The following is a 25,020-nucleotide window of genomic DNA, read 5'->3' on the forward strand; positions in this document are numbered from 1 at the left end:
TGAGAGGACTTCGTCTTGAGAGACTTTACCGAGAGACTTGTCCTGACCCGTTCTGACATTTAGCTAGAATAGGTAACTATGAGAAAAATGATTTATTCTGATTGATTTTCTTTGACTAATTTTAGATAAAGCAATATACTTTGAATATGGTGTTGGTTATTATTTCTTGTCAATTATTGAGTATCCTATTTTGATTATTATTGTATGGATTGTTTAGATTATGTTTAAGGGCAGTCTCAATAACCAGATCTTATCGACCCCGATATAGATGCAGGGTGTTTAGGAGTTTTTCTTTCCACAGGTTATTGCTGGTAGAGTATTTGAGTGTATGTTAGTGAAATGGGCCCTAGTGTATGAAGAATGTATGTGCGTGTAACTGTGAGATTACTCTATCTGTGGAAGTAGGTATATTATATGCACCCTGATCTCTATCAATTTCCTGGTAGCAGAGTAGGATGGTTATTGATGATTGTCTTGATCTGATTAGATTACATATTGATTATTGATTATTGATGTTGGTATATGTACTAATACTATATGTTGGAGTTGTCATGTTGAGTTATATGTAGTGCTTCTGGAATTTGGAAGCTGGTAGCAGTTCCGTAGTAGGGCAGAGGGAAGTATATGCTGCTCTCGGGAAAGACGGGATTGTTGGTCCTGTATGTATGCAGGAAAATTCACATTGTCTGGGTTCGGAATCAGTGACATTATTGTATATTACTATTAGAATATATTTCTGGTATAAAAGGAGTGTGTATGGTAGTGAAGGTTATCTGTGAAACTCTGGTCTTAAGTCCCAGGGATCCGTAAGGTTTGCCGTTAAAGCTTATCGCGGGAGGAGTAATAGGTATTCTCTGAGCTTGTTTGAGGAACTGGGCAGGTTAAACTGTTTGGTTTAACGTGTGTTATAATTCTGTAGTGGAGCAGATTGTTTGCTGTTCTCGGGAAGCAGGATTCTGTGTGTATGTACTATATTTTCTTGTATGAATGTGCGTGAATGCATATACATTTAGTTGATTGTAAGACTCTTTGGATAAGTCCTAGAGGAAACAGTTAATGAATGTATGTTAGAAGGGCAGAGTAGAGGGAAGTGCTACTGTGTCAACGAGAGGTTCTTGTGAAATAGATTTCTTTTACTATTCTGTGGTTAGCGAAGCAGACAATGGAGATGTTTATATGTCGTAACTAATAGATTTTGTAGAAATTTTGACACGAAGTCTACTGAAAAGATTTTGTAAAGGAGGGGTAGACGAGTGACAGGAGACAGGAGACAAGTGACTGCAGCGACTGCTGACGTCAGGAAGACCGCGCTCTGATTGGATAATAGATCAGAATAGTGTTCGCGCTGGGATTGGTGCGTTGGTGTGAGCCGCGCAAGGATTGGAAGAGCTATTCTAGTGACGTAGACGCTCCAGGATTGGTGCGTTAGTGTGAGTCGCGCTATTATTGGTTGAAAATCTGTATTATATATTTATAATACGGAAAAGAGTAGAGAGCTTTGGTAAAAACTAAAATGTATTACCAAGAAGAGAAAAAGAAGAAAACATTCTTTGGAAAAATTAAAAAGTGGTTTAACAAGGATAAAGATGTTAAGACGAGAGAGGGTGAATTGTTACCTCCACCGAAAACACCTGCATCCTACATGGCTGCAAGATATGGGTATCATACCTGTATATGGTTGGAGAATTGGGTTAGGTATACTAAAGAGGATGGTGTTCTAGCATTTCCAGAACATGGTTCATTTAATTTGGCCGTGTTGAGAAATTTACGGGAAAAGATGTTATGTCTTGACCCGAAACCAAGACCTACACAGTTTGAGGCTTTAGTGGAATGGGAAGAGGAAGTACATGAGCGAGAAAAACAGAGATCTGGAGGACAGTACAGGTACATGTTTGGGAGGAGACATGATCGTGAGACTCATCATGATCGAATGAAAAGGTGGCGAGATGCTAGTATGTCAGAGGGATTATATCCAATGAGAACAGTTGAAGAAGGAGCAGAGAGGGTTCCTGAGTCAGAAATGAGAAGATATGGAGTTAATGAGTATGAAGATGAAGTCTTGAATGACATGATTTACAAAAGACCACCTCCATATAGACCAGAACCAGAAGAGAGTACACCAGTTGTTTCTCCAATAAGAGATACAGTTTGTATCATTGAGACAGAAAATGTGACACCTGAATCAAGAAATGGTAATTCTTTCAGGGAGAAAGTAAATCGAAGTGGTGACGAAAATGCAAGAGAATTAGCTAGAACTACAACAGAGCTGACTGAAAAGATTAGGGAGTTAAGAAAAATCTAGAAGCTGTTACAGTGCCTGTAACAATAGGTCCGGTTATGCCTGTGTTTGACAAGCAGAGAATAGGTGAAAATGGTTTAGTGATTCCATATGTTGGGAATAATTTGATAAGTTCAGTTGGTCCTTCAGGAGATTCAGGAAAAAGGACAGAAAGTAGTGACCTGAGACAATCCAGACATGATACATGTAGTGAAATATTAGATGCTAGTGAAGCTAGTTGTTCAGGGATGCCAATTTTAGAACCGCAAAAGAGAGTGGTTCCAGTGAGGAAAACTACTGCAATAACAGCTGAAGATTTGAATGATTGGATGAAAGTTCTTCAGAAAAAGGATAAAGATTCGCAAACAATTGATGTGGCTAGGTTACGGGTAGAATTAGAAGAGCTTGTTACAGGGACAGTTCCAACAGAAATTCTTAAAAGTCATCATGATGGTGAATTAATGTTTATGTGTAAAAATATTACCTGGAGAGCGAGAAATACACATGACAGGTTAAGAGCAATAGCGAATGAGCAGGGAGTTGACATTGATAAGGTTAAAGCTTTGCAAAAAACCTACAGGATGGATTTTTCAGAAAAGGACATTGAAAATTTGAATGCAACTGGTAGAACAGGACAGATTAAAGAAATGGTTGCATTATTGCGAAGATGGGGAGATGTAGAAAAATGGAAGGATAGGTGGTATAAGAAAAGAGAGGAATCTGAAGATAGAACAACTTATTCAGCTTTTCCAGTGAGAGAAAAAGAGAAATCAGTGGATAATTATCCTATGAGAGAAATACCTGGAGGAGGATATGTACATGTTCCATGGACCAGACAGGATATTTTATCATTTACGAATGATTTTCCTCGATTGAGAGAAAAGCCCGTCGAGTGGTATAGGCAGGTAGATAGGTTTGTGAAATTGTCAAAAGTGCTGTGGATTGACCTGAATAGTCTGTTTGATATAATTGTTCCAGCAGATTTGTGGACTGAGTGTAAAATAGTTGTGAGTTGGCCTACTGAGGAATATCCAAGAGATCCAAGAACAGGAGCACCAGATCCAGAGGTAATGAGAAAGTATGATCAGGTGATGGTATACCTGAAGAGTAAAGTACCTGCAAAAGAGACAGATTGGGTAAAAATAGATAGAACACAACAGGAAGCAAAAGAATCAGTTCATGCTTTTTACGAGAGGCTGATACTGGTGTTTAAACAATTCAGTGGAGATGAACACCTGGGTGACAAAGATTTGAGTCATTTTGTATACAGATTTGTATATGGTCTCAGACCTGAAATTGGTGAGAGAATTCGTGAGCATACAGTGGATTGGCAGAGTAAGAAAATAGATGAAATTCTGAGACATGCTAAATACTTCAGTGATGAAATTGAAGCAAAACAAAGAAAGCTGAAAGAGAAAGCAATGTGGGCACAAGTGAAAGTTGCAGAAAGACAGGAAGCACAGTTGATGGAACAGGCCAATAATCCAGGAAATAATGCAGGGAATAGACCTAGATATGCAGGGAAAGGAAAGGGGAATCTTGAGGAAGCGAAAAAAAAGTTTCCTTGTCACAACTGTGGCCAATTGGGACATTGGAGGAATGATTGTACGAATCCACCATTAGTGAATAATGAGGGTAAAACCTTGAATCAACAGGTGCAGAACGAGGGAAATAATCAACAGCAGCAACAGCAGAAAGTTGTGAGACAGCAGAGTCAAGAGCCAAAACCGCCCTTGCCGCAGAATAGAGGAGCACAAAAGTATAATCAGGATTCGGGATTCTACAATGATGAGCAGGTAAACAAACCAAGGCGTTCTAATCAGGTACAACAGTACTTGTTAAAGAATGAAGGGAGTGAATCTGAGGGTGATTATTGACGGTGCCGAAGAGAGGAGGAAGAGTGCATACTTGGTGCAACTCTAGAAATAGACCAGGCAGGACCATTTGTGGATGGGAAAATAAATGAAGAAGGTGTTACTTTTTTAGTAGACACAGGTGCGACAAGATCAACTGTCAGGTCAACAGATATTAGAAATCTTCCTCTCTCGGATGAAGCAATCCAAGTAGTTGGTGTAGCCAATACACAAATCAGAACACGTCTTACGGAACCAGTAAGAGTACAGATAGGGAAATTTTCAGACATGCATAGATTTATTGTCTGTGACACGAGTCCAGTGAACCTGTTAGGTAGGGATCTGTTATGCAAGATGAATTGCACAATTTTCTGTACACCGGATGGAATAGCTTTTGAAACACCAGATGAGGATGTTTTGTACCGAGTGACTCTAGAAAACAGGGAAAGTGAGTTAATTGGTGCATTTGCTGTGTTTGATCCAGAGGATTTGCCTCGAGAGCTGAGGGACACAGTGAAAAGGACAGTTTGGGATTTTACTGGAGAGGATGTGGGATTGATGAATAATGTAGATCCAGTGAAAATTGCAGTGAAAGAGGGAATTACATATCCTAACATTCCTCAGTACAAAATGACACCAGAAATAATTGAGGGAATAACTCCTATAATTGAGAAAATGATTCAGCAGGGAGTCCTGAGAGAACTACTGAGTAGTCCGTGTAATTCACCGATAATGGGGCTAAAGAAGCCTAATGGGAAATTTAGGATCGTACAGGATCTGAGGAAAGTTAATCAAATTGTGGTGGCATGTTGTCCTATTGTGCCAAATCCATCAGTGATCCTGTATCAGATTCCACATGATGCTGAGTGGTATACAGTGATTGATTTGTGTCATGCGTTCTTTTCAATTCCATTGCATCATGACAGCCAGCCGATTTTTGCATTTAGGTTTGGCCAGCGTATTTTAGCATGGTGTCGAATCCCACAGGGGTATACAGAGAGTCCTTCGATATTTAATCAGTTGTTGAAAAAATCGTTGGAGAGTTTGATCATGCCTGAAAGTTCAGTACTAGTGCAATATATTGATGACCTACTTGTGGCATCAAAGACACGAGAAGCTTGTGAAGTAGATACCATAGCTTTACTGAATCATCTGGCAGATGGAGGGTTAAAGGTATCTCCAGCCAAATTGCAATTTTGCAAGAAAGAGGTGCATTATCTTGGACATAATATTGAAAAAGGTCTGAGAAAAGTGACTGATGACAGAATCAGAATCATCAGGGAAATGAAAGCTCCAAAGACCCAGAGAGAAGTGAGGATGTTTCTGGGAATGGTGGGTTATTGTCGTCAGTGGATAATTAATTTTTCGCTGATAGCAAAGCCACTGATTAAACTGACAAAAAGTGAGATGACAGACCCATTGGAACTAGATGGGGAACAAATGGCAGCATTTGAAGAGCTTAAAAATAAAATGTGTGAGGCTCCAGCTTTGGGTATGCCTGACTACGAAAAGGAGTTTGAATTGTACTGCAGTGAGAGAAATGGATGTGCACTTTCAGTGTTAATTCAGAAGCATGGATTACTGAGAAGGCCTATTGCGTACTTCTCATCGACACTTGACCCTGTAGCTGTGGGTTTACCAGGTTGTCTAAAATCTGTGGCTGCAACATGCAGGAGTCTGGAACAGAGTGAGGGAATCATAATGGGATATCCTGTAAGGGTATTCGTACCTCACAATGTGGCAATTCTTTTGACAAGAAGCAGAACTCAGTATATGTCACATAGTCGGTTGACTAAATATGAGAAAGTGATTCTAGGAGCATCAAATGTGACTCTTGAGAGATGTGTAAATGTGAATCCAGCGACACTTTTGCCGGATATTGAAAATGTGGGTGTGAAAACAGAAGATGATCATGATTGTTTAGATGTGCTTGAGTACTGTACAAAACCGAGACCAGACATAAGGGATCTTCCCTTACATGAAAGTGATCATGTGTTGTTTGTGGATGGTTCATGCCTGAGAAATGATGATGGTGTGCTATGTGCAGCATATGCGGTGTGCAAAGTTTCAGAGGTTATGGAAGCATCACCATTGAAAGGAGTAAAATCTGCACAGGTTGCTGAATTGGTGGCATTGACAAAAGCTTGTGAAATTGGGAAAGATTTGAGGACGACTGTAATGACTGATAGTCAGTATGGATTTGGAGTGGTGCATGATTTTGGCCAGCTTTGGCTACAAAGAGGTTTCTTGACATCGAGTGGAACTCCAATAAAGAATGCTGAAGCAATTGGGAAATTACTTGAGGCGATACAGCTGCCTAAGGAGTTAGCAGTTGTAAAGCGTGCTGCCCATGGACAAGGGGAGGATTTTATCACGGTTGGAAACCGGTATGCAAATGACATTGCTCAATACTGTGCAAAATCGAATCAGTCAATTAATAGGGAACGAGAGGGGGAAATGTCTTTTTGCTCTGTGATGTTTACTAATGCCTTAGAGACATGGGATGAAGTGAAGCAGTTGCAGGATGAGGCAGGAGAGGAAGAGAAAAAAGATTGGATTAAGGCAGGATGTGCCCCAAGAGAAAAAGACCATGTTTGGGTCTATAGGGATGGCAGACCAGTAATGCCCAACTCCATTTTGTCGTCAATGGCAAGGATGTATCATGGCCAGGGACATTTGGGGAGGGATGCGATGATAAGGTCGTTCAAGCAGACCTGGTACAATGCAAAGTTCAGGACAATTGCAGAGAGCATCTGTCAAAGGTGTTTGATTTGTCAGAAATTTAACACTGGGAAAAAGACAGTGGTGAGTCTGGGAACAATAGGCAGAGAAGGAGGTCCTTTTACAAGAATGCAGATTGATTTCATTGAAATGCCCCAAGTGAACAGACTGAGATATGTACTAGTTGTAGTCTGTTTGTTTTCAAGATGGGTTGAGGCCTATCCGACTAGGAGAAATGATGGAGTGACAGTGGCAAAATTACTGTTAAGGGAGTTGATTCCTAGGTACGGGTTTCCAGTGACGATTGAGTCTGATAGAGGTGGACACTTCTATAATGAACTCATGAGTTTGATTTGTGAAGCATTAAGCATACAGCAGAAGCTACATTGTGCATACAGACCAGAGGCTTCTGGTGTGGTTGAGCAGATAAACGGCACAATCAAGAACAGGATTGGTAAAATGTGCTTAGCCACTGGCATGAAATGGCCGGACGTCTTGCCTCTAGTGCTAATGACTATTAGATCTACTCCAGATAGAACTACTGGTTTAAGTCCGCACAAGATAATCATGGGACGTGCAATGCGCCATGCATTTGTACCTGTCAATAAGTTGATGACAATAACTGATTACATGATTTTGGATTACTGTAAAGGCCTGGCTGATGCAGTTCATTCTGTGTTTCACCAGGTTGGAGAAGAAGCTACCACACTTGAGAAGAAGCAAGCTCATGATCTGAGTCCAGGAGACTGGGTGAGGATTAAGGTGCACAGAAGAAGAAATTGCTTAGTTCCAAGGTGGGGAAGACCGAGACAAGTCATTCTAACAACGACAACTGCAGTGAAGTGTGCTGGTGTGAAAAACTGGGTGCATGCGAGTCATACTCTGAGAGTTCCAAACCCAAAAGAGGGAACTGGTAAAGAGTATTTTGAAGAATCAGATTCCAGTGATGATGAAGACCCAGAACCAGTGAGAAAAGAAGCAGAAAAAACTCCAAGAGAAACATTGGGAGTCTCAGAAAGGAGATCAGATTCTGTAAGAGAGCCGGAAATTTCAAAAAGCAGTGAAGAAAAAAGAAAAGAAAAGAGCAATTCCACAGAGATTACTCCTGAATCAGAAGAGGAGGAGACTGAAGAACCACTTGAGATTATACTTGAAGAAGCAGGGTCAGAAGAAGATAGAGAGGGACAGATTGCGGAAGACCCCCGAGGAGGTGTAGGGAACTCTTCTAATAAGCTAGGTGAAGGGACAAGTAGACAGCAAGAAGATTGCGTGTCGGAGACCCGAGGAGGGACAGGAGTAGGGAAGTCTCAAATAGTGGTGAAAGAAACTGTGGAGGAAAAGAAAACTGCTAGAAAACGAAAACAGAAGGCACTTGAAACAGAATTGGATGAGAATGAACAAACAGAGGGTCGAGTTCTGAGAAAGAGAACTTGGATTGGAGAAAGAAACAATAAAGAAATTAGGCCGAAGAAGGTGATAAAAGGAGATCGTTGGCCTAACAACAGAGTAAAGAGATTGAGATACAGAGTAATAAGAGCAAATACATCAAATGCTGAGCAAGTGAATGAAGTATCGAGTCAAAATGAAGTAAAAAGAAAGGAGCAAGAAGAGTCAGGAGAACCTGAGGAAATAAAAAGAATAAGAAGACCCAACCAAAAGTACAGATCACCGGAATGGTCTTATGTGGCACTGTCTGAAGAAGGAGAAGAAGAAACAGTGACTCGAGATAATCCGGAGGGGATCTTGAGAAAAGTGGTTGAGGAAAAAGAAGGAATCTTAAAAGTTATTCTGACTGACATTGGAGAAGAGTCAGATGCACAAGATGTTGTTGATGATCTGATACAATTTGATGTTGCTGAAGAAGAAGGAGTGAAAACTGATGAATATCCAAATTGAGTGAACTGAAAAATCACTTGGAGGAAAAGTGAAAAGAGAAAGTCTGAAATTCAGTTGTCTGAAGTAATCCAAAGCATAATAGTAGTGGAGTAGTAGAGGCTAAGTCAAAAGACATGGTCAAAGTAATAAAATGGCTAACATAGAGGATAATCAAAGTAGATGTGCCTTCTTTAAAAGATGGTGTAGAATGTGCTGCTGCTGTACTGGATTATTAATGCTACTATGGGGAGTTTTAGTTTTATTAGTTACTTTTAAAGTTACATTTGAGATGCATACAGAAAATATGACAAATATAGAGAAGAATTCGAAAAAAATAGTTTTGAATAGAATTAGTAATACTTACATACACAAAGATAGGTCAATAAATAATTTTTCTAGTAATGTTTTTTCGAAGTTGTTGTACGAATATGTGAAAACAATGGAAGTAAGGGATTGCTACGTTTGTATGCAATTACCTGCATCCGTTTCAGAGGGTGTTACTTATCATCATTTGCCAGCTACATATGGTATTTCATGTAGTATATTAAGTAGTGTTTTTTATTTGTTAGGGAAAGTAGATTATAAGATGTCTAACAGAGATAGTATTTTTGGGCATTTGCCAATGAACAAAGAGCTGAATCCAGCTAAAGAAGCTAACACTTTTGGTGAAATTTTTATTGAAGAAAAAGGATTAACATTAGATTACATTTTTAAGAATAATTTAACTTGCAGTCTGAAAGAAGAGGAGAAAGCTTTCCTGGATATGGTAGAGGAAAGGAGATTGAACATGCATGAGAAAGCAGGGAAATATGAAGTGAGTGAGACAATTTGGGACATTGAGATGGGAAAAGAATTGAGAAATGGGGCTAGTCCAACTTTAGCTCTAGATGTACCACAAAAGGGTAAACTATGCATTACAAGAAGGAAATCCCAATATGATACATATTTTGTTGGGACTAGTGAGTGCCATGATACATACTTCATTGCAACAGGTTGGGGTTTCAGAGGTGGAGAAGATACAGTTTTCCCAGGAGTATATTATGTTTGTGGGAACAAGGCTTATTACAAGTTGCCTGACCATTGGTATGGCACGTGTTATGTGGGTTTGGTCTTTCCAAAGATTTTTCATATAGATAAAATAACAGATGTAGAACATATTAATTTACTAATGCGTTTCAAGAGAGAAACCTGGTCTGAAATTGTGGGTGATATTTTTGGGGTTTTAATTCCAGCAGTGGGAATTTCTTTAAATGCTTATGGAATTCGGAAACTGTCAACAGTGGTGGATCGCTTATCGACAAATACCGCTGGAGGGTTTCTTTTAGTGAATACGGAATTAAGTGCCATACGTGCCATGTCAATGCAAAATCGACTTGCCCTTGATATTTTATTGGCCAAGGAGGGTGGAGTTTGCGGAATGCTGAAAGTTCAACATTGTTGCACTTACATTCCAGACGAAAGCAAAGACCTGAAGGTCTATATCAAAAATATTACTGATTTGCATGAAGAATTAGTACCACTTGAAGCTGAGAGTTTATGGACTAAAATAGCTAATAAAGTGATAGCTGTTAAAGATTTTATTGCAAAAATAGGTAGTACTATTATAGGTAGAATATTGTTTCCTTTAACTTGCATAATTATTGCTTTACTGATACTGAGATTAGTGTGTGTGTGTTGTAAAAACAGGGGAGGGAAGAAACTGAATAAAGAGAAGAAAAACAAAAGGTTGAAAAGAGAACCACAAGAAATTGAATTAGAAGAATTGAGGGAGAGTGTTTATTTAGAAACAAAGAGGGATGATGAAAGAGTGACTGGTGTGTAGTGTTGTGTAATGAGAAAAAAGACATTTCCGATTTCTCCTAAAATGGGACTAAATTTTCACTAATTTTTTTTTGGGTTTATTTGGTGATAAATTCACCAAAGGGGGGATTGCTAGAGCAGAGTTTTCAGTTTGAAAATAACTGGGTTTTGAAGCTCTGGTATGTCTATTTGTTATATTAATTTACTAATTATTAATTATTTGTCTTGTGTAAGTGTTTATACTTACTAATCAACTCGTTTGCTTTAACAAGAGAGAATTACACGTGGGAATGCATGAGTGTGCTGTTTAACAATAATGTGCATGTTTTCATGTTTAAACGTTGCTGAGTGCTGTTTATTTTTAAGCACGAAACGCTTTTCGAATTAATGCTTTTCTATGTTGCAAGAGCTAGATAATTGCATACACATAAGGGTATTAGTGGGGTTAACACTGTTCAATCACTATGCTGTGGTAACGTTGTTTTGTCTCTTTTAATTAAGATGGTCTATTGTGGCCTATTGTGGCCTAAACAAAGATGGCCGATACGTAAAGCCTGGCCTCGAGTAGAATTTGTGACGAGAGAGAGCCTTGCTGAACATGGTCCTGAAGTCAGCTGACCACAGTCCTTGCTTTGCCTGATTGAAATTTTCCGTGAGGACAGCAGCAGTTTTGGGCGATCTCCAAATGAAATGAAGCGTCCTTGGCAGCTTTGGGAAACAAAGGAGCTTTAAAGAAAGACTCTGAACTGTGATCTCATGCCGAGGAGACGTGGAAGTTATAAGATACAAATGTATTTTTTGGTTCCTGTTCCGTTATGTTTATTTTGTGATTTTTCCTGAGCGGAGATTTTTAAATGTAGCGATGCTACATCCTTTCCTTCTCGCTTTGCTCAGAGGTTTGTCGGAAGAAGTTAATTACAAATTATGTTTTTCTTTGTTCGACTTGCTATAAGAATTGTTAGCCTAGAGAGGGCTTTGCCACTTGCCATTTTGCCTTTTGCCGCGTTCCGAATCTACGTTGGTGAGGATCGTTGCTGAGAGGACTTCGTCTTGAGAGACTTTACCGAGAGACTTGTCCTGACCCGTTCTGACATTTAGCTAGAATAGGTAACTATGAGAAAAATGATTTATTCTGATTGATTTTCTTTGACTAATTTTAGATAAAGCAATATACTTTGAATATGGTGTTGGTTATTATTTCTTGTCAATTATTGAGTATCCTATTTTGATTATTATTGTATGGATTGTTTAGATTATGTTTAAGGGCAGTCTCAATAACCAGATCTTATCGACCCCGATATAGATGCAGGGTGTTTAGGAGTTTTTCTTTCCACAGGTTATTGCTGGTAGAGTATTTGAGTGTATGTTAGTGAAATGGGCCCTAGTGTATGAAGAATGTATGTCTGTGTAACTGTGAGATTACTCTATCTGTGGAAGTAGGTATATTATATGCACCCTGATCTCTATCACAGTCCTTTTGGCCCGTACAGGAAGGAGTCTACAGGCACTCATTAATGGGTTCGTCAGGTTCATGGCGGATTTAGACCTAGTCCCCAACTTATCCAAATCATACATCATGGAAGTGGGTAAAAAGCCAGCCAAGAACTATAGTTTTACCATAGGAACCCACATACTGGAAAAAGTAAAAACTTTCAATTATCTGGGGATCGTCTTCGACCAAGATCTCAATTTTAAGCCCTTAGTAAGACTCAAATGTAGTCAACATCCCAGCGCTGCGGGGTCCCTTATGAATTATGCGACGAGACTGGGTTGCTGGTCCCCGCACGAAATTGCCCAATTATATATCTCGGTATGTTGCCCAAAGATCCTATATGGGAGTGAGGTCTGGGGTTTTTCAGATACGGGGAACATCCAACGAGAAGAAGACAAATTCTTAAAAAGGCTTTTGCAAGTGCCAACATGCATCTCCTCGTTTATTGCACACGAGGAGATGGGTATAGATTATCTTACTGATAAGGCCTCCTTAACCCAATCTTCTGCTGGATAAAAATTTGGACCAATCCAGAGGCAAGCTTGAGTAGATTGATTTTAGAGGAGTGTATGAAAGGGGATAAGTGGCCCCGAATACCATGGCTAAAATATGTAAGGGATGTACTGACCAGTCTGGGCCATGAAAACTTCTTTAATGAACCATGCACGTTGGTCAGTAGAGACAAGGGTATTATAAAGAAAGATTGTAGACAGCATCTGGTTAGGACCAGAGAGGCAATAGAAGGGCTTAAAAGCACAGTAAGGTCTTACCAGCTCATTAAAGTTAATCCGGGCATGGAATACTATCTTGCCAATATGTATAACAGACAGGACAGATTTCTAATGTTCAGATTTAGATTGGATTTGCTGCACCATATCCTGTCCGTCCCAGCGGGTTTTGTACATGACGTGAGCTTAAAAGGGTGTTGCGGCTGCGATCTTAGATCTCCGCAAGACACTCTTCACTTCGTCTTAATTTGTGCCTTCTTTGCTTATCCACGATCACTGTTTTTAAAAACAATCCTCAAACGTGCAAATATAGGACAGGCCAAAGCGGCCCTTTTATTTCTCAAGCTTGCCTCTGACTCTTTTACACTATTCAGTATGATACATTTCCTGCGTTTGGCAGTTAAACTGAGAAAGACCATGGCAGAGGATTAATCAGGCCGCCCTTGTTATAAGGAGTAGAAATGAAAGAACCAAAATCCAGAAATGAATAGAGCACCACTGTCTAGGTTTTCCGTTTAATGATGACATCGATGGTTAGTTTTTAATATGCTTGTTTTATCATGAATTATTTATTAATGTATGAAATATCTTGTATTAGTTGAAGGCCCTATTGTATAATATGTATCTTTTATGGCTATTTTTTAATATCCGAATAAAGATTATTTGAAATTGAAATTGAATTGTGATACAAAAAAAAAGGAAATGTTGCATTGTCTCTCCAGGGGTTATGGTTTGTTGTTACTGTTGATATCTTACCTATATATCTGCTTTAAACGCTAAAGTAGTGATGCCAGCGACACTTTCGTTTGAACCATTTAAAATTACTATTCTTTAACCTTTTGCAGGGGATCTGAGAACCTCATCAAGATGTGTGAACGTGCGAATATTGAACGGGCTGTAACTAATAGAAATGTATAAACATGTTAAGTACTGATCGCAGTGAAGCAATATTGGTATAAAACTAGTAAAAACTATAAAACATGTTTAATAAGAAAACAAATGTGCATTTTCAAGAGGCGTTAGTTTTGGGAGTCGCGCTATTATTTTGCATTTTTCTCAGTCAAAATGGCTTGGTTCTTGTTGTGTTGTAAAGAAATGTGCTTATATTCATACGAATTTAAACCTGGACCACCATTTCGATGCTAGACGGGCCACTTTTCAGGGCAGCCAGTTAGCTAGATATCACTACTCTTTCAATGTGTTCACTGCACACTTAGCTCGCGTAACTCCGCTTTTGTTGCTGCGTCGATGGAGTATATTTTGCTCCAGCGGCTAATGTAGCTTCTCTCCTTTCAACACGCTACTTCTGCCCAAGCATACTCGAAACTTTCCTCTGCTGCGGTTGCAGTATGACACTCTAATTTCACTTCGTTCCACTCCTATTATTGCAGTACGGTCAGTGCGTTGCTACTCTGTTCTCCCGTTGTTTCTCGCCTCCCAGTCAGCTGATGAAGCCACCTCACTCATAGTGGCGGATTTATCTGTTGTACACACACCTCCATTCACACAACACCCTGCCCTCCTCGTAAACGCTCTACTACTTCACCACTGTCGAGTTAGTCCCTCAAGCGGTCTGCTTAGCCCCGTGCTTCTCCCTTTACCCTGCCTTAGCCGCAGCCCCCTCCTCTGATGAAAAATAGTCCTTTGTTTACATGCAGTGCCTTACTCGGCGGAGGGGGCGGACGGTGCTGCGGCTTCCACCAGCTGTTTCCCGCCTTGAAGCAGACATCTGATCAGCTGCAAACACACAGGGAAAGAGAGAGAGCCGGGTAGCCGCCCCCTGCAAGGCCAGCACGCGCCCTGCTCAATCCCTCCGACCCCCCGGGGTGCCAGCTGCTGCCTTCCCAGGCATGGAGTACTTCATGGTTCCGGCCCAAAAGGTGTCCTCGCTGCAGCACTTCAGGAAGACGGAGAAGGAGGTCATCGGCGGCCTGTGCAGGTGCGAGACTCTTCCCCCTCAACCCCGCTTACAAGCTCACTATTGCCTCCCCGCAGCGGCGTCTCCCTGATGTGCACGTGTCCCGGCTGCGTACCAGGGGCGCCCTCCGCAGAGGTGCTGGGCGCGAGCTGCAGGTGGCTCACCGTTCCACGAGGCATTGTCCGCTGCGTTCCATCCAGCGGCGCGACCTTGCTCCGCGTAGCCCGCCCCCTGGCTGGGGCGGGATGGAAGGCGGCCCCGACGGTCAGGCCTCGTGGAGCGGTGCAGCGCCCGCCTCTGTTGCGCGGCCACCCCGAAGGGCGCCGTCTGCAAACAGACCCACGTGCTACGGTTCCTGCAGCCCGGCCATGCTTTTTGCTGCTGCAGCGCACCCCGCCCCCTCTCCTGTTCTTGCAAAACCCCGCACGGGGGACATGGGGATGCTGGTGGAGGGATGCGAGGTGGGTAGTATGCTTGGATTTAACCCTCCTTGGGGTCGAGCTGCCCCTACCCCACTCCCTTTTTTATTTTTAAAAACATTTGTTTTTATTTGACTTTTTCTCTTACTATCGATTTTCCCTTGCGGCGGTGACCTCATGTGGATGAGGTATCGCGCGTGAGGGTTGCGGGTATGTTTCTAGGGGGTGGGCGCGAGTTTAAAAGGGTGCTTTCTGTTTTTTTGTGCAAAGGGGGTGTGTTCCCAGCTGGGCCTCGCCGTGACTCTGCAGCCTCCTGGGAGTCCGGCTGGCTGCCGGGGATTGTAGTTCTACCGGGCGGATTCTGGGAAGTGTAGGCCAGCTGCGGCCATGCTTTCCACAGCTCACAAAGCGGCGTGCTGCAGGCTGCTGCCGGGAAGAGGACGAAGCATACCTCTCGTGATTCCCGTATACCCCCCTCCCTTCACGCGGACTGCAATGAATTGAGCCTCTCACCTAGGGTCTCTCCTCCCTTCACGGCCCTGATCGGAGTTTTATATGTAGCACCCTGTCAGTTCACCGGCTGCACATGTGGCCGCACCGAGCTCCTCCTGTTTCAAGCACATGGCAGTGGGTTGTGCACGCTTCTTGCGAGCGGATCACACAGGACATGGCTCCATTAATTAGAGCTCCTGTATCCACACCTCCTATGGGGGCACAACGCTGAGGAAAAACATATTTCAGTGGAGTATTTCACATGGGGTTAAGGAAGCCCCGACCCATTTGGAAGACATTATTTTATGCCCAAGTGTTGCATTTTTTTTTTTTTTATCTCATCTCCAATAGTCAGCGATGTAGCATAGATGACTTTGCAATTTCCCCATCGAGACTAAGCCAAAACGAATCCTACTCCTATGACTTGTCAAATATAGGCTTTATATGAACGGCACATATCTAAATTTTGATTGTTTGCTCCCCAAATTGCTTTAGTCAGTGACTTATTTAGATTACTATTTTTAAAGTATCAGTGTTTTTATGAACATGTATAACTCGGTATCTCTGATGAGGAAGTTTCTGGGATAAATATGTTTCTGTGCGTCGAAAACCCCACTTCTATCTTCCGTTGACTTAGGACGAGAGGAGCCTTGAGGCCCCCCCCCCGGTTTTGAATATAAAGTCCATGTGCATTGAGCAAAGAGATATTTAAGTGCATACTGTGCATTTCCATGGTGCAGAAGAACGTACTGCCCAGTGTGCCGTTGTGGAAGTATAGCACAACTGTGTGGCCTGGGTGGGAAGTGTAGGTGTCATGCATTGTATGACAGATACTGTTAGACTGTACTGCAGCAAAAGTGTAGCCGTGGCTATGTATAGGTGTAGAAGAAAAGTGACTTTAAAAGCAGCTGTGCTTGGGGGTACATACCTACCCGTTTTTTGTTTTTTGGATTGCTCTGTGTCATATCCTCTAACCCATTCTCAAAATAGGCCTTGAAAGTGCCCGGGAGCAAACCTTGTTGGGGAGTGGGAGTTAGGTGTGCTTCAGAGACAGGTTCTACTCTAGGTATACACAACAGTGACAGAGGAGCAAGGGAATGGGCTTCATGCACCCATTCATAGTAAAGAAGTAGCAAAGCAATTGGGAAGCAGTTATGAGAGACTGCAAATGGTACTTGCAAAGAGCTTGGTGTACATGATTGAACTACCAATGGCTAGTTATTGTCTGCAAATGGTACATAATACGAACATTCCCCATTTAGATAGCAGACTGCATTGGACTCGAGGCTGGTTGATGATAGGCTAGCGCAATGGCAGGTATGGTGTTTTTTTTTCTTCGTGGGGTAAGCGTTGGGCCTTGTGGTTGTGCTGATCTTGCAATGTGAGGAGGTGACCTGGTGGGGCACTCCAATGAAATACTTGCACATTTGTTTTTGAGACTACTGAAATGAAGGCAATGCTGGGTCAGCTGTTGGCGTAGTCATGCTTACTCAGTCTTGTTCTGGAGCATGTGCTACAGAGTGTTGATTATTTTGCAGTTTGACTCTGGTAGTGGTGGTTCTGAACTGCATGCTGATCTTTCAGGCTGGGCCAGGGTACTCGTTCTCCGGTGTAACATGGCAGTTGGGACCCTGTAGGCAAGGGGCTCGCAGTGTATTTAGATTTAGGGATAATAACGTTGGACTTTGCATCATCAATTGGAAAAGGGCTGTCAATGAAGGCATAGAGAACGATATCACTGTCATCCCGATGGAAGCTAATGGGGGTTGTTTTCCAGGGAGATTGTAGATGAGGATAACCTAGAATGAACCAGGAAATATGTAGGGGGTGGGCGTGGAGTGTGATAAGATTTTGCATGCCACTACTTGAGGCAGCTTCTGCACTGTTCCATGTTAGTGTTAATTGCTGATAAGATGCATAGTGGGGTCAGATAAGGGTAACCTGGATGTGAGGTGCTTGTAATGGGCAAATGTAGGAGGGTCTTGCTTTTGGCATTTGATGACAGCTGGACTGGCAAAAGTTAAGCATCTAATTGGTGGCTATCTGAAATATGTTTGAGCTCATGCATCCAAAGGTTTTAGAGAATGGGAGTTGGGCCAGTGTAGATCAGTTGATTGGTATACCAAACCATGTACACATTGTCATCATTGTTAAGTGTAGTTGGGGAAGTATGCATTCTCTCCCTCTTGCAGGGTGCATTGCACAACAGCACGTTGCATATGTAAACTACAATTTACCACGGTGTGAGGTCAAAAAGCAATAGTTGCAAGGCGCTCCTTGAGAAAGACTCCATACCACATAGAACTTGAGTTTCTCTTCCTCCCCCATTGCAAGTCCTGGGGTTTTCAAAGTAGCGTGGTGTCGCCCCACTAACTTGATATATTAAGTCGCAGCTGGGGTCTGAGGCTTATTTCATGCCTTTGGCAACCAGCGAGTATCTGCAATGCAAGCTTTAAAATCAGATCGGAGGCATGTTTTAGTCCGTAATAGGCACTACAGTGGTAAAGTTAATGGAAAACCATAGTAGAAACAGCTGACTTTGAATGTAAAACATAAAAACTTTCACTTTTCAAAACGTTTATTTGAGGGGAGCAGCACAGACCACTGACACCAGGTATGATTGAAAAAGGCTACTTTATTAAAACAGACGCCCATCACATATAACCACCTTGGCCTTCTCCTTACAAAATTACAACCCCACTATACAAAGTTACTCCCCTATGTTAAGGTACCATTCACCCTAAGATTCCCCCCCTCCCATAACCAATTAATGCACCAATAGTGTATGTACTCCAGGGCTGATGAGCTGCAGGTGAGACCTCTAAAACATCTTCCCTCTTTCCTACCTGTATAAATCTCTTAACCCATTCAACTTCCCACAGAACCTTAAACTACCTGACTCCCAGGCATGAACGTTCCTACCTGTCCCCTTTTAGCCTGAACTGCTGCTGACAATAAACTTTGGTAAACAATGGCAGCTTCTCTGCCAATCGCCTATGCACCTGCTTCAAGCGGCAAACTCAATAGCATACCCCCTGCACACCTGTATTCTATCAAAGCGCACCAGGTTGCAAATTAAAGAAACTGAGATTAGGACCTAAACCCAGTGGCGCTGGTAGGGTAGGGATCAGTGGCGGGGGTGATTAGGAAAGAAAAGTGTTAAGATGGTAACTCCAATCACCAGAGGAACACAGGTAATGAAGTAATGTAGTTCTTTATTCAAGTTAGTAGCCTGTGTGGAAAGCGATGCTCATCCTAGGCCAGCCAGTCATCAACTGCCTAGTTCAGAATCCTCTACTCCCAGGTGGAACGTGGAATACACTAGACACAGTGCTACACACTCCATGCTTGGAGAGAACTTAACATAGAGAAGATTACAACAAAAAGTAAACTTACTTGGTGATCGCCGCCGCCTCTCTTCTGAGCAGGATGCTCCCAGACTCACCTGACCAACCACATCGCTCAGACGGGGACTGGGAGGCTGGGCATGTTCTCCGCTAAGGCTGTATGATACAGCCTGTGGAAAACATGCCCAGTGCGCATGGCGGTTTGGCCGCCCAAAATGTTATGTTCACTTAAAGTGCAGCCACCACTCCTCCTCCGGCCTCGACGTCTGGGGAGCCTTCCCTGAAAGTGGCTGCACTGCAGTACGAAAAATAAAATAACAGACGTTCCGTTATTGCCATTTTATTTTTTCTTTGCACTGTTTTAAAGCAGTGGGACAACTCTCTTATGCCTTAGCGGAGGAGCTGCCCCTGCCTAGACTCAAAACCTGAGGGCAGGAGGTAGGGGCAACAAATCTAGGTACCAGCCACCGTGTCCCCATACAAAACGGTGGCTGATTGCTCTACTTCCCAAAACACCTTGGAGGCAGACCTCCTTATGGACGGCTGCCCCCAAATCCCCCTTAATGGGTACACCTTCATCACAACACTTTCCCCTCCCCCAGCCCTCTGGGCAAAATTGCTGCTCACATACAGGTTTGTTTTCTTCAGCAGGCCATGTTGGGCAAACTGCCTTGTACCATCGAAGAGCGAGCTGGTCACATGCCCGCCCTTGAACCGACCGCTTCTTTAGGTAGCGCATCGGCCTGGCAAGCTGCTGCTCTGTGTCCCAGAGGGCACACAAATTCTGGAAGGGTCTTCCTGCAGTGCCTCCCTTATCCTGTCCTGCAAAGCTTTCTGAAGTGGATAACGCTGAAGACTTGTCTAGTTTCTTCCTGAAACTGGCTGCACAATTGTCAGACGTAGATTTGCGACTTGTGTAGGGCGAGTGGGTGAGCCCACGCGTTTTTCCTGGGCTTTTAAGAGGAAGTGATTTTTATTTGTAGTGGTATAAACCGCCCCGACTCATCAAAAATACCATGGTTTGATTAAAACACAGTAAAAATGAACCCTCTTAAGCAGTTTATAGATGGGTGGGACAGAGTATCCGCGCTGTGCGCCCTCACCACCTCGGTGCCCTGTGCAGGTGTTGTGTGCCCGCGCTGGCTGCACCTGGCGGTTCATTCACGCCGCCAGTCATTGTTTGCAGGGTGCGGGCGTGTTCTAAGTCGTTAAACACCTGTCTGTAGTAAGCGAAAGTGTGTGCTGCGCGTGTTGTTTTGGAAAAGCAGGGAGTGCCCTGGGAGTTGGCATTTCCAGAAGTAGCACAGTCGCACAGCACACAGACTCTGAACTAACTATGCGGCAAGGCTGTTTGGGACGGGGCAGTTAGAGGCGTGTTGGAAGCAGAGGTAGTGGTCTAACCAATCGTTTATCACAATACTTTATTTATATCCCTACATAGCATCGGTTTTGGAGCACATCGGATTTTTGTCTATTTTCAACTTTACTCGCTAAATGGTTCTTGGAAAACTGAAGCAACCTTACCAGATTTAAACCTCTTATCAGTGAGTGCTTAATTTACTGCAATGTGCACTGTGGCTGTTTGCATCGCCATTCAGGCCTTGTGTACTGCGTCTTGTGGGGTTTCGGAGATCAAATCTTTAATAGAGGAATACAACCAGCACGCGTGTTGTAAACCGCAGTTTCTATCGGAGCACATGTAAACATCTAAACACCATTAGTGATTTGCTGTTTATTTCTGTAGTAGGTGAGTAGTGACTTAAAGGACACCCGACACATGATCGAACGTTTGGAGTGAAGGTATGACGGCAAGACTTGGAAGACATTTTTTTAGTGCAACAACACAGTTGGGTGAGCAGTATCACCCATGGGTGCCACATAAGATGAGTTTGTGGTTTTAATTTGTGGGCCAAATTTTGCTATGTGTGTATGTATGTGTGTGTGTATATATATATATATATATATTCAAGGTGCCATGTAGTGTTTGGGTCAAGAGTAGAGGTGGGAACGGGCCGAGGGGATGGAAAATCGTTTATTGTTGAACATCAAATTCTGCGTGTTGCGGCTGCAAATTAGTCACTTTTTAGTGAGTCGCTTCCAGTTAGAATCGTTTGATTCAATCATGCGTAAATCATGCAACGTTAAAAAAGAAAAACATGAGCTAGTACTAGACGGACAGCATAAAAAAGGCATCAACTTAAGAAAGGGTCACTCTGGACCAACATTGATCAAAAATAGTACTTGTAAGAACTTGAACAAAGTGTAATCAATTGCACACTAAAAGTCTCCTACTATAATGCTTTACAAAGCGGGTGGTTTGTTCTGTATCACACACAAAACTATATAAATGTATGCTTTTCAATAATTTTGAACAGTGACACGTACTGTTTCTTATGCCTGTTGCCATAAGGAGAAAGCAACCAGTAGCAACACAAGGCAGATACGTTTGCAGTGAAAGAAAAGCAACAAAGGTTGGACGGATCTTTTTAAAGTTTTCATTTATTAGTAGTATTTCAAACTGAAATGCTGTACAAAAGACATTTTTTGCTACATAAGATAAGGTTGTGGTTTTCATTTGTGGGCCAAATTTTGCAAGAAAGAGTTGGCTTACCTTCAGTGCCTCATGTGAATTAGAGCACTCTCTCGCTGAAGGTGGCATGTGCAGATGGTGAGGTAAAGTAGTCCAGTAATGCCACAACAGGGTTCGGCAAAGCATGAGCAAAATTTGTTTGCCAGTGTCCAGTAATCCTTGAACTGTTATGCTTCTCTCCCCCCCCCCCCTGCACATTAAACTTGGGTTCATTTGTGGAGCATGGTCGTTTTGACCCAAACACAGTCTAAATTACTTTGATATGTTATTGATGATTAGTTTTGGATAGAATACGGCCCATGTGTGTCTAAGCTTTGTTCACTGGGGACATCGGTGATATACCGCATGTCCTGGCCTACACTTTGATGTGATTTAAATATATGACATATACTTTGAATTGTATCTGAGTTCAGATGCAAGTAGATCGTTGTTTTATGCCTTGATTTTTACAATGCTATTACCTTAGAATCTTTTTTACCGGTCTCTCGATACTCGTGCAGATCATGAAGTTTTATGCCTTTTTATTGTAATCTTTTGATGAATACAATAAACTTATGTTTCTACTACCCTTTGCTGTGTGGCTGTCGGATTCACTAACATGAGAAACGTAGTTTGATCAGGCTGTTTCAGCTCAATTTAGAATACTGCATGAACTTTTAAATTTTTTGAAGCTCCAGTTTGGGCCAGTTTATCTTGGCGCATGTGGATCGGAATTAAACCGAATAAATCCTACCTGTCCCCTTTAAGCCTGAACTGCTGCTGACAATAAACTTTGGTAAACAATGGCAGCTTCTCTGCCAATCGCCTATGCACCTGCTTCAAGCGGCAAACTCAATAGCATACCCCCTGCACACCTGTATTCTATCAAAGCGCACCAGGTTGCAAATTAAAGAAACTGAGATTAGGACCTAAACCCAGTGGCGCTGGTAGGGTAGGGTAGGGATCAGTGGCGGGGGTGATTAGGAAAGAAAAGTGTTAAGATGGTAACTCCAATCACCAGAGGAACACAGGTAATGAAGTAATGTAGTTCTTTATTCAAGTTAGTAGCCTGCGTGGAAAGCGATGCTCATCCTAGGCCAGCCAGTCATCAACTGCCTAGTTCAGAATCCTCTACTCCCAGGTGGAACATGGAATACACTAGACACAGTGCTCCACACTCCATGCTAGGAGAGAACTTAACATAGAGAAGATTACAACAAAAAGTAAACTTACTTGGTGATCGCCGCCGCCTCTCTTCTAAGCAGGAAGCTCCCAGACTCACCTGACCAACCACATCGCTCAGACGGGGACTGGGAGGCTGGGCATGTTCTCCGCTAAGGCTGTATGATACAGCCTGTGGAAAACATGCACATGGCGGTTTGGCCGCCCAAAATGTTATGTTCACTTAAAGTGCAGCCACCACTCCTCCTCTGGCCCGACGTTGTTGTGGCCAGGACAGATTTGCATTCTGGTTAGGTCTCTGTTGGCACCAACATTTATATCGTCTCTAAAATGCTGTTAATATCTTAGTAACTCGGTGAACAAAAGTTCAGATCTTTCAGGGCTGTCAGATATCCAGTTTCAAGTATCTGGACTATATGATCCCCTGGAATTCATAAGCTGACTCGCTCATCCAAGCAAGGAGACTAGTTTAAGATGGGTTAGGGCAGGTAGCCATCCTCTGCTGTACGGGTGGGGTAGCCCTTAATCCGGAAGTATAGTTTAGCTCCTATTGGTGCTGACTGCTTAATCATGACTTTCTCTTCTGTTGCATGGTTTAAGGAGGTTCGAGGAAGAACCAGCATGTTTTCCTTAAGAAATGCAAATTCACCTTAGTAACCAAAACAACTCTTTGAAATCATATTAAAGTTTAACTAATGATTCTTTGAGAAGATGGTTTTGGAGCAAGTAATTATATACATTTGTAGAGTAACATTATTTGCGAGTGGTGATCTACAGATATTTTTGGTGGATTTGTTTTAATAAATTGGGCAAACTGAGTCAATAACAATGTGTCTTTGGTGCGGGTTGGAATTCTATAATACGTAAGGAATCAACCACGATTGATTATCGTTGTTCCTCTTCCCCATCCCACCCCGCCCCCCACACAACCCTCTGCATTCTCCAGTTTGTTGCTGAAGTCATTGATCGGATTGGCTGTTTGTCTAACATTAAATCCTATGACGCTGTTGAGATATTGCTTTTGGAATAACGCATTTCTCTCACATCCATACTGTCAACGCACTACTATTGATTTGTGGTTGAACATAGGCAGATTATAGAAGAGGAATCTTGTGCAAATCTATTAAATGGAGTGTGTGCGAAGGTCATATCTATACCCAGACTGTAGGAGAGGGGTTAGGTCCATCACATGGTAGGCGCTAACTGGTTGTAAGTCTCACATAATGAGGTTCTTTTTGGTGGCTTGTGCTCCTGAGCACATGCAATAGTTGTTAGGCAGAGGCCAGTGGTTGAAAGTAGCGATGACTTAATTCCATAGATAAGTTTCCCCCTGGAGAGCAGGTGTGAATACATTGGTCACTGAGGCTAATGTTTCGTTTCAAGGTTTGTCCGAGGCAGTCCAGTAGCGAGGATGCCGGGTCCAGTTGGCACTTTATTAGAAGAAACCGCACAAACATTGCACTTGTGAAGAAGAGTTCTATGATGTCAGCATACTAAGCGACAGTAGTTGTATATATTTTTTTTCAGTAGGCAGTTTGGTACACGCACATAACCTCCGCAATTCTGGCAGCCACCGTGCATGCAACAGACACCATCTCACAAACATAGTAGTCTGTGCGTTTGCACAAAGCAAGTCCCAATCTTGCAAGAAGTCCTGTGTGAAAAGGCCAATCTTTGTTACATTACCAGTTCTCCTCTGAGTTAGAATGAAACCAAAAGTAGGAAAAAAGGTCTGGCGTCAGTTAAGCAATAAGAAGAGCCTGTGCAACGTGATCAGCAAACGTAGCGTACACTGATTGGAGCCCTGCCTCCTCTACGCGCCAGCAGGTTTCTGCATTTGCTTCCAAAAGGCAATGCATTGCTGTGCAGCGTGATACCATATTAAATGCTGTTGGGCTCCATGGTGTAATTATTGAAAGGCTTTTCACAGATGGCACTAAACATGTAAGAAAGGGAGCGTGCACTGGCGTTTTTACGACGTGTAAACTGGTACAATTTTTGTTTTTTGAAGTAAAGTTCTGCCCCATTTAAGACCAAATATCGCCCTCCTAATATCGGTTTTGTTTCCTTCTTCTGTTTCCTATAGCCAGCCATATTTTGGATTGATGCACTCACACCCTGCTAATACCTCTCAATAGGCAGGTTAAATGTTAATGGTGCAGCTTTTCTCAACAAACGCATTATATTTTATGCTGCGCTGTTCTTGGGCATAACCCACTGTAGAGGGCACAGTACCAGAATTTTTCAAAGGCCTTTTAGTTTCTTGGTAAATGGGAGACGGTTCTCCATTGTAATGTTTAGGCTTCACCTGCCTTGTTTCCCTAGGATGCAGGTGATGGGTTGCTT

At 42.5% G+C, this 25,020-nt stretch overlaps 1 protein-coding gene across 4 annotated transcripts in view; it reads left to right on the plus strand.

The window, feature by feature from the left end:
• Nucleotides 1-14,251: 14,251 nt before the first annotated feature.
• The window catches only part of TFAP4 (transcription factor AP-4), a 41,444-nt gene continuing 30,675 nt past the window's right edge, over nt 14,252-25,020 (plus strand). For 2 of the 4 annotated variants that reach the window (XM_085628456.1, XM_085628458.1), the window contains exon 1: nt 14,741-15,126. In XM_085628456.1, coding sequence (XP_085484582.1) covers nt 14,756-15,126 — 371 coding nt within the window. In that variant the 5' untranslated portion in view covers nt 14,741-14,755. Of the gene's footprint in view, nt 14,687-14,740; nt 15,127-25,020 lie in introns of those variants that run through there. The other 2 variants (XM_085628460.1, XM_085628459.1) reach the window with 2 other exon arrangements.

This window comes from Triturus cristatus, chromosome 10 (genome assembly GCF_964204655.1).
Source record: "Triturus cristatus chromosome 10, aTriCri1.1, whole genome shotgun sequence".
NCBI classification, from domain to species: Eukaryota; Metazoa; Chordata; class Amphibia; order Caudata; family Salamandridae; genus Triturus; species Triturus cristatus.